At 43.3% G+C, this 9,530-nt stretch overlaps 1 protein-coding gene across 2 annotated transcripts in view; it reads right to left on the bottom strand.

The window, feature by feature from the left end:
* Positions 1 to 1,081: 1,081 nt before the first annotated feature.
* fto (FTO alpha-ketoglutarate dependent dioxygenase) overlaps positions 1,082 to 9,530 on the bottom strand; it is a 68,305-nt gene continuing 59,856 nt past the window's right edge. Inside the window, exons 9-10 of one of the 2 annotated variants that reach the window (XM_025055401.1) lie at positions 1,551 to 1,611; positions 1,085 to 1,278 (exon numbers count right to left, since the gene is read on the bottom strand). In XM_025055401.1, the coding sequence (XP_024911169.1) occupies positions 1,578 to 1,611 (34 nt within the window). In that variant the 3' untranslated portion in view covers positions 1,085 to 1,278; positions 1,551 to 1,577. Of the gene's footprint in view, positions 1,612 to 9,530 lie in introns of both variants that reach the window. The other variant, XM_025055400.1, reaches the window with a different exon arrangement.

Raw genomic sequence — 9,530 nt, forward strand, 5'->3', positions numbered from 1 at the left:
CTTTGGAGAGGTGGGAATCCTATTACCTAGACGTCAGAATCTGTCGGACGCCTCTCCCCGTGCCGAGCCCGCTTTGTTAGAGGGGAATACGATGTACTACACTAGTCCATTTAACAGACGCCTGCTCTGTGTACTTTAATGGGCCGGGGCCTTGAGCGTCAACACAGGAGAAAACACAGTTCAATTTCCTTCTCACCAGTGTATAAAACCAGCACCTTCACTGTAGCAGCCACATGCATAATTCACTGCCGGTGATGTGTGTGTTAAATGTTGTTGAAATATACATGCTTCATATGCAAATTTGGCAGTGCTCTCACTCGCTGTTCTTGCTAAACAGACAACACGAGAGCAGCGTGCACACTGAAAGGCCCTTCTGGACCTCAGTCAGTAAATGTATAATACAGTAGGTAGATGTTTGTGCTGGTGTTGAGAGCTTGTTAGCTACTGCAGGCCCTGAGTGTGTTACTGAATATGAAATGGTTGCTGTGCTTTTAATGGTCTTCAACCTCACTGAAGTATTTAAATCATGTGTGAAGAACAACATGCTGATGTGGAGTAAGGAAGAACAATCCACTGAAAGTCTTTCAAGAAAGACCAGGACTTTTCCACGTTTGGCGATTTTTATCGGGTTAGAACGTACGTAATAATTATACTTGTAACTACAAAAAAATATATAATAATAATGAAAGTATTCCATAAACTACACTCATATGGTCAAATCCTCATCATCCTAAAAGCACTGCAGCTTTAGATGATAATGCAGTGCTGTACATCAACCAGCATGTATGTGTGTATCTGTGTGAGAGGTAAAGGATGGACAGTGGGGGGTGGGATTATGATGAGGAAGGAGGAGCAGAGGGTAGGCTGGTGGTGTCAAATTTTATAAATGTTTATAAATGAGACAGGAAATGTCTTTATCCCAGGATTGGACCCCCCCCCCCCCCCCCCCCCCCCCCCCCCCCCCCCCCCCCCCCCCCCCCCCCCCCCCCCCCCCCCCCCCCCCCCCCCCCCCCCCCCCCCCCCCCCCCCCCCCCCCCCCCCCCCCCCCCCCCCCCCCCCCCTCTTACCCCCCCCCATCGCTTTCCTTATCAATCCTATTCCAGTGTGTGTGTGTGTGTGTGTGTGTTGATGTAAGGCCTGGCTCAGCCTGATTCCTCAACAGGGCCTTCCCGCCAGGCTACCAGTCTGTCCCCCCCTGACGGGACAAAAGCCCATCTGACACCCCACAACCCTGCCAACACAAGCCATGGCTTGGACCCACAATCTGCTCCCCTTGTCCTGATGAAGAGAGGGAAAGAAAGAAAGAAAGAAAGAAAGAAAGAAAGAAAGAAAGAAAGAAAGAAAGAAAGAAAGAAAGAAAGAAAGAAAGAAAGAATCAGCTGTGTCCTACAGGTCACTACAGGTCATTTTAAAGATCTTTTATCTAGTTATTACAACTTAAAGTAAGCAATGGGAAAAAAAGTGACTATCTTTATTGAAAGACACTATGGGTAGAACATTTTTTGGATGGACAGGTAATACTAATAATACTAATAATCTCAAATTCTTACCATTTGCTTTTTCTCTGCAATTCACATTCATGCCGGAGGAGAGACAACAGCAACTCCACACCTGCCAGTAATTTACCAAAATAACTAAAAGTTAACATCTTCCAGAAACAACAGAGAAACAAGTCCTTATGATGAATGAGTATCTCCACAAAATAACACATATAAAAATGTAATTAAATTAAACTGTAAACATAATCATTCCCTTCTTTATACCGTCCATATAAAACCTGGCTTATTTCGATCAAATATTTTCTTCCAAAAGACTTCTGAGGCATGATCTTTTTTTATAAATTACAAATTAAATATTTTAGTTTGGTTTTATTTACTCTGTGACTATTATTTTGTTGGTGTCATGCATGTTGATATATTACATTAAAATCTAAATTAAATAGACACGACTTCCACTTTCTTATTTTTTAAATCTCTTATGTGTTCTACCAAAATCATCTGGACCTTTAGAAATAACGTGGCCCCTGGTGCACATGTGCAGCTGCCAAAACCGCGTTGCCGCTGGTGTTCACTGATGTTGAACAGTGTGTTAACAGGATGTGTAATGTGGTGTGTTGGTGCTGTGATGCAGCCAGGGCTGGGGAGGGTACAGTAGGGTGGATATCATGAAGCAGTCATGTAGCTGCTCGGCTGGGCCACTCTAATTACAGGAGAACAGCGTGCACCAGCCTGGGCCTCCAAATGGCACCATATGTTTTCCCAGACTAACCAGCTGAATAAATGCCACTTACCCATTCAGGATGCACTGTGCTCTATGTCTGGGAATCAGTCACTCACACTCATATGAAAGCGTTCACACCCCCAAGAACACCGCTACTACCACACCTCCTACACCACATAAAACCTGACCATCAGTGATTTACCCTGCGTGTTCACCACCACGGACTCTCACACAGCTTCCTGCTTGGTTTAACTATTTACAAATCCTATTGTAAGTCTGGCTGTTTGTCTGCAACACATTTAGAAATGAAACACAGAGTTGCTGATTGTGCTGTGAGCACTTGACTTGACTAACGGGGTTTGGTTAATCAGAAACTGGGTTGCCAAAACTGTCAGGTTGTGGGTCTGATGAATTTAGTTTTGGTTCTGTCGGTGGCCCATTGTTAGCGACCCAAACTGGTGAAAAAGTGAAAAAAAATCAAAAGACTAAAAACACCAGGGGTCCTTGACTAACTGTTCCTACGGTGCGATGTAACTCCATTCTTTGCCATAATTTGGAACTCACATACATGGGCACCGACGTCACGCACCAGCGCTAACACAGTGATAACATCATAATATAGGACATAATGACAATGATAAAAGGGCAAAAAAAAAAACCCCACCCATCATAGCAGGTCTCACTACTGTCTTATAAACCGTACCTTTAAAATTGCTATCCTTCTGTCAAAATCACCTCTGATTTTCACTCTCCTCTCCTCCATTTATTCCAACCTTCATTATTTTTATAATAGATAACACATATTATTTAAATAGGGGGGCATCTACAAACATTATGTTTTTATAGCCGGCTATTTCAGCGAAAGAAAAAGATACTGTTTCCTTAGGTATCCTGAGGCACTATAAAAACGTACGACAGAATATTTTATTTCATTCTGTTCTTTAGAAAACATGTCACATCGTCTTCCTTAGTTGGGAAACACTTATTTGCCAGTCAAGGGGCAAAAGCAGCAAAATAAAACAAACATAAGTCTAAAGCATTTTCACTTGGTTTTGATGTAAATGTAATTATTTTCTTATTTGTCACTGGCTAAATTGCAATCACAACATCGCTGATAATAGGGACATAATTTCTAGTGGCTGCGAAAAAGCGACAACATTCGCTTCATGACCCCTTTTTGTGAAGACGGCTTCCAGTATCATCACTCGATAGACTCATCGCACATCATCAGCCTGTTAATGAGAAGAGCTTAGGCTGAGGCACTCACAGATGCCTATCGAGGGCAGAAAACAAAAAGGAGAATGTAAGTAAATATGGACTTTAATTAGTATGACAAGGTTGAAAAAAACAGATAACACACCACAGCAGCCCAAAGGCCTTCTCTTTCACACATGCAAACTTGCACAGCAGACACTTAGCAGTGTGATCCTGCACACACACACACTCTCTCTCACTCACACACACGAGGAACAAATCAGATGTTTTAATCAGCTTGCTGCAGCACATAATGAGCATTCACTAAGCCCTAGCTATCAGCTGCCATCGGCCACTTACTTCAAAGAGCAGATTTTTCTCTTCTTCTACAACAGGCTTAATATAGTAGCTATCAAGAGTGAACACAGTGTGTGCATGGGCAATAAAACCTGAAGAGTGTTAAGTGATGTTTCAGCAAGTGATATATATGCAGTAAAGCAAGGAAGCAATTATGTGCAAGTGGACCAGACAGCGCTGCCTATGGGGGAAACGTGTGGGAGCTGAATACACCCTATTTGTCACCACGGTGATTTACAGCACGGAATCAGAGGAGAACGGTTGTCTTAGGTCTTGGTTCCAAATCACAGGAAGGCATATAATATGCAACAGCACAGCCCATAAATCCTGCTGTACGTGCAGTGACCTTACATACCATACATAACCTGGTGACTGCTCCTCTCACAGAGAGTGTATACGATGTACCTCTCACCTTGTGACGCCGTCCCGCATGCACCTGGTTACAGATACAACTGCAGGTGTGTCAGGATTCTCAACCACCTGGGTGTGTGAGGCTGTGTGTGAGTGTGTGTATGTGCGTGTGTGGCAATAGACAGAATGTGCCGTTTCTTGCCTCCTCTGACACAGCTGACCTCTGTAAAGTGGACTCGAAGTTCCAGTCCTCCAGCTGGAGAATCGATGACCTAAGAACAATATGAGTCCACCTGTCCTTGCCTTCTCCCTGTCTACCTGCTGGGACCTGCATATGGTAATATCTAACACTATTGTAATGAATAAATACAAAGGTATTTTATTCAATGAAATGGTTAACTTTATAAAACTGACATAAAAATAAATAGCAATTCAGCATTTCACTTAAAAATTTAATTACAGAAAAATGTTTTTGGGAATACATTTTGGGAACAAAAAAAAAACCCATAAACTGCCAAACTGTCTTGGGAAAGAAGAAGAAGGTAGTACAAAATGTTTTACAATTCAATTTTTTGGAGGCTTCTCAAATAGAGGTTTGTTTCCAAGATTCTGCATCAACATATATCACATACATATCTATACCATATATATTTTTCAGAGGGCTAAGATTTTTTTGGACACTCAAATAGAATGTTTTTGTATAACATTTTTATTCCATGTTTAATTGAAACCCAGTCACGGGCCAGATTAGACGGTTTGACGGCCCAGATTCGGCAGGCGGGCCATCAGCTGATGATCACTGGTCTATACCCTTACTGTCCTACTATTTCAGATTATTATAGAACGTGGATAAACATTACCTTTAGCTTATTATTTTTTAAACTGCATCTATGTATATTATGGTGGCAGGGTGTAACATTGGGGCAGATAATGTTGCATGTATACATAAGGATAACCATGAATTTAAAAGTTAAAAAAATATTTTTTTTCATATAAAGAGTTTATATTTGTGGCAAAATGTGACATTTTAAAATATGGAAACAACACATCCACCAGCGACGTGCTGTCCAACAGAGAGTGGCTCAAACAAGCTGTCCGACCTTTGACAGAGGTTGCCGTGCACGTCAAGCGTTAAGCAAGCTAACTCGAGCCTCTGTAGCAAAACATCCGGTGCAGCTTGCCGTAAAATAAATGACGTTGTTAGCTGCAGTCTCGAAGGTGAAATGTGCTGCTGCTACAATTATTCTAATGCCAGAATGCCAGTGGTACCAAATGCTGCTGTCAACCCAGGGGTTTAATTAGTTTGGCACGTGTGCCACTTATAATCACCTGCCATTACCAGTTCTGGCTGCATCTGCTTACACGTCTGTCAGTGCCGGGCAGGCTGTGCATCTGTGTGTGCACAGTTGTGGGCGTGTAGGATGGCAGGGCGCTGACTGTATGTTTTGGCAACACAATGTAATCAAGACACAAAGGCTTCACTGGCTTTTTGTGTTACCTATAAATTTATATATAAGCACATTTATGGGAAGGACAAAAGGAGTGGGAATGCAGGTGACTTTTGTTGAGTGTATATAATAACTGACTGCAGTCAGGACAATTGTATTAGCGGTAAGGACTTGTCAGCAGTCCATCTGTACAGATGCTGTGTGAAAACAGCGGGGAGCAGGGCTTCATAGTGTCAGACTGCAGTGTGAATAGAGCTACACCTCAGGCTGAATACATCACATTGTGATTTCATGAGAGCTGGAAGAGGTGAAAGACAGAAAGAAAAAAAAAACTTCAGGGCAGCTAGTGACTCTCGACCCAAAACAGGAGAAATGGAAGTTAAAAGTGAATCATTCACTCCCCCTGGCGTAGCATTGGCTACCTTTAGGCTTGAAGTGAAGGAGGAAGAGGAGGAAGAGGAAGAGGTGGGGAAAAGGAGCCCCCCGGCCCTCACAGTCATGTGACTAAAGAGCTCAATATCTAAAGGATGGACCTCAGGCTGTGTATTTAACTACTAGGCCATGAGCTCAAGTGTGTGTGTATATGTGGGTCCAAACATTTGTGTGAATCGTTAGCAGATGATCGACACGGCGCACAGGGGATTTCCAACAGATGAATCTACAAAGTCTTACTTCAGGTTCACCTATGTCTGCCACACTGCAACAACGGACTCAGGCCATCCCTTATTACAAAGTTCAATTGGATACTAAACCAAGGCTTCAATATTGTGCTGCCTCAAAACATCTGTTGGGACTTGTGTGGCCGCACTAATTACAAATATCTGCAGTAATCCGGCACCGATAAGAGAGTCATTACTCCACCAGGCATTTATCACTGTGGGATTGATGACCCATTTCAGAGGCAGCCTTTGTACAGGGAACTGAAATCTCTGATATCCCCTTTATCCTACATCACTGCTGAAGCCATCCATTCGTCAGGAGGCAAGCTAGTTAGAAGTGTAATTAACAACTATGGACTCTGGCCCTAATAGAATTTTTGCGGGAGACTAAAGATTGAAATAGGGACAATTTTGTGTATGTGTGTGTGTGTGTGTGTGTGTGTGTGTGGATGAGCTGGGGGTCAGCAAGTTTTTCTTTCCTTACTAATTACTGTTCAGAGTGGCTGTCTGTTAAAAAGCACTGATCTGGAGGCTGTGTCGGGAAAGTGCCACAGCAGCACTTCAGTTTTAATCACATGGTGATGTGTCTGTACATTACTAAATACGTTGGCAAAATGCGAATAAGCACAGCAACAACGCAGCAGTGCAGTAATTTGTCTCCACTGTAGGTCAAAGAGAAAATATGTTCCTCCCTCTTCAGATACATAAGTTATGGGTGTCCTCTTTTATTATGGAACTCACTTGCATACACAGAGCGCAGCAGCAGATGAGCACAGTAGGTAAGGAGTAAAGGTCTGGCCACCTGCTGGCCACGTCCCGTCTCTGAAGCGGTAATGAACAGAGACAGCTTGGGGACCGCCCTGCAAGCTTGTCCCCCCGCCCAATCTGCCTGCTTCAGGGCAGAGCAGGGGGCCCCGGGGGTGACAGGGACGCCAGAGATGTTCCCCTCACTGACAGGCAGGTCTTACCTGGCCAACCTGCTGTACACATTGGTGCAGCAACACACAGACACAAACATACACACGGTGACAACTTGTGCATTTGTGAGTGGTTGTATACGTGCACACTGTCACTGCTCACATGTGTATATGTGCCCACGCAGATGCACAAACTAAGGGATACACCCATGCACACACACACACACACATATACACGCGCGCTGACCCGGTGTAATTCCTCCACCTACACGGTTGGTGACAGGAGCAGCTGCGGCCACTACGGCAGACAGATGAAATTTTCATAACTATCTCCTCCAACTTCCTTCCTCACCTTCAGGATAATTTATGACCTGCCTGCCAGCCTTGAAGAGACAATATGCTAGCTATGAAATGAAGTGTTCCTGGGTATAATTAACAGAGGAGTGGAGAGAGATGTGTGTAGTTGAGGTGGGAAGGGTGGAGGCGGTGGGTCTGCCCAGATGGGGTGGTGGAGGTGGTGGTGGATGGAGACAAAAGGAATGGGATGAGGCATGTGGTGTGGATGCACGTATAATATGTGTGCAGGATATACAGTGATATCAGCAATCTAACAAAAATAACAATCTCTCAGAGCCCAGGACTAAAAGGTTTAATCTACATATTTAGGGTCCCTTATATATTTTTGGCTGTCGTACAAATTATTTCCATCTTGAACGTACATTTATTGAAAGCTTCTTTTTGCAAAGTAAATACAGAGTTTTAGAGCCAAAATCAGTTCTTTTCTAAAAACATTGAAAGTCCTTTGTCCTTGACTTTTATCTAATTAGACAATGCTTCAAACGCTTTACGGAATTCTAGAATTTCCTTTTTTTGGATATTTAGAAATGCTTTTTGTATCTGTGCTCATTATCCTACTCGCCTCACACACAAACTATTACAACAAAGAGAACGGCTGTGGGAATGACTCTGTGTTCACACTATTTGTTTCACATGCCTGACACACGTCCTGACACAATCATGCTCTATCAGCTCTCTGGGATGTTGGGTTTGACCAGAAAAAATGCGCTGGTTTTCTTGACTACCAGTAAAACAGGCCCAAAAGCCAATCCCTCCCTTCTCCTCTCACCACACTGTTTTTTGCAAACACAAATCTTGTTTCCATATTAAAAAAAGGCAGCATTTAATGGGCAACTGTCTGTGCAACAAGTGTGTTTAAATGTCTTGTGGGTCTTTTAATGACATTTCTAACTCTCTCCTTCTGCCTCTCCGTGCCACACCTTATTTCCAAACTCTTACTGCGAAATGCATAATTATAAAATGACTGTTTCCATTTAAACCTTGAAGATTTTAATTTAGTTGTGACTCAAGTCAAGTTTGAATGAAGAAATCTAACAAAAGACCGTGATCCCTGATCCTTGCCAGTTGAGTGCCTTCCATTACCACACACAAATGCACAAAGGGTGAAATCATGTGCGTCAGTCGCTGGTTACTAAACTGCTTGTCAGTCAGAAATAATATCATTACATGTATACACAGGTATCATTTGTTTGTAGAGTGATGGTGAAGAAAAAGCATCAGTGGATAACTTGTCCGCAGCAGTTATGCAAGAAGGAGACACACTCATATGTTCTCTCCAGCATGGGAACTAACTAGGGTGTGATCCCAATTACAACGGCAACAGCAGCTGTGAGGTTCTGCTGAGGTCAGGACATGTCATGCATAACTGAGTGATTGCTAAACAGGGGTGGGTGCATGAGAGAAGAATTCATAATTTACAATCAAGCACACTCAAACATACACCTCACAAACACTCGGGCCACAGGCAATCTCTCGGCACGCATGTAACCAGTCTCAGGGACCACACAGACATGTTTTAGATAAAGAAAAAAAAATTGGCCGACTGCGTCATGGGCTAACCACTCCGTTTGCGCTAATTACAGACTGGTCCTCGATGAAAGAGACAGATGACATGTCCTTATTTGTTTTCTTCTGTGCCCCGAACCAAGTAAACACAAAGATGCCAATGACGCCAAGAGCACTTGGTACAAGGTTAAGGCAAGCAGACAGTAAAGACAGAGAACAGGGTTCTAGGAAGAGTGTTCCACCCACTACACAGGTGTTTGCCCACCATTACAGCAAACAAACCCCGAAGGTAAAGAGAAACAAGGGTGTGGACGGCAAACGAATGCCAAGGAAAACAGAGAGAACTAGCCCAGTCTGTTCTGCTTTCAAAACAGTGCTGCTGTTGTGGCGATGATGTGTGTGCAAATGTGGGACTGCTATCCTGGAGATGTGATTAACCTGTCACCTTACATTGCCACATACAGTACATCACACAGGCCCGGCAGACTAAGCTGCCACCAACCAGACTGTTAGTTTACAAT

The sequence above is a fragment of the Cynoglossus semilaevis genome, chromosome 5 (assembly GCF_000523025.1).
Source record: "Cynoglossus semilaevis isolate Cse_v1.0 chromosome 5, Cse_v1.0, whole genome shotgun sequence".
Taxonomy (NCBI): Eukaryota; Metazoa; Chordata; class Actinopteri; order Pleuronectiformes; family Cynoglossidae; genus Cynoglossus; species Cynoglossus semilaevis.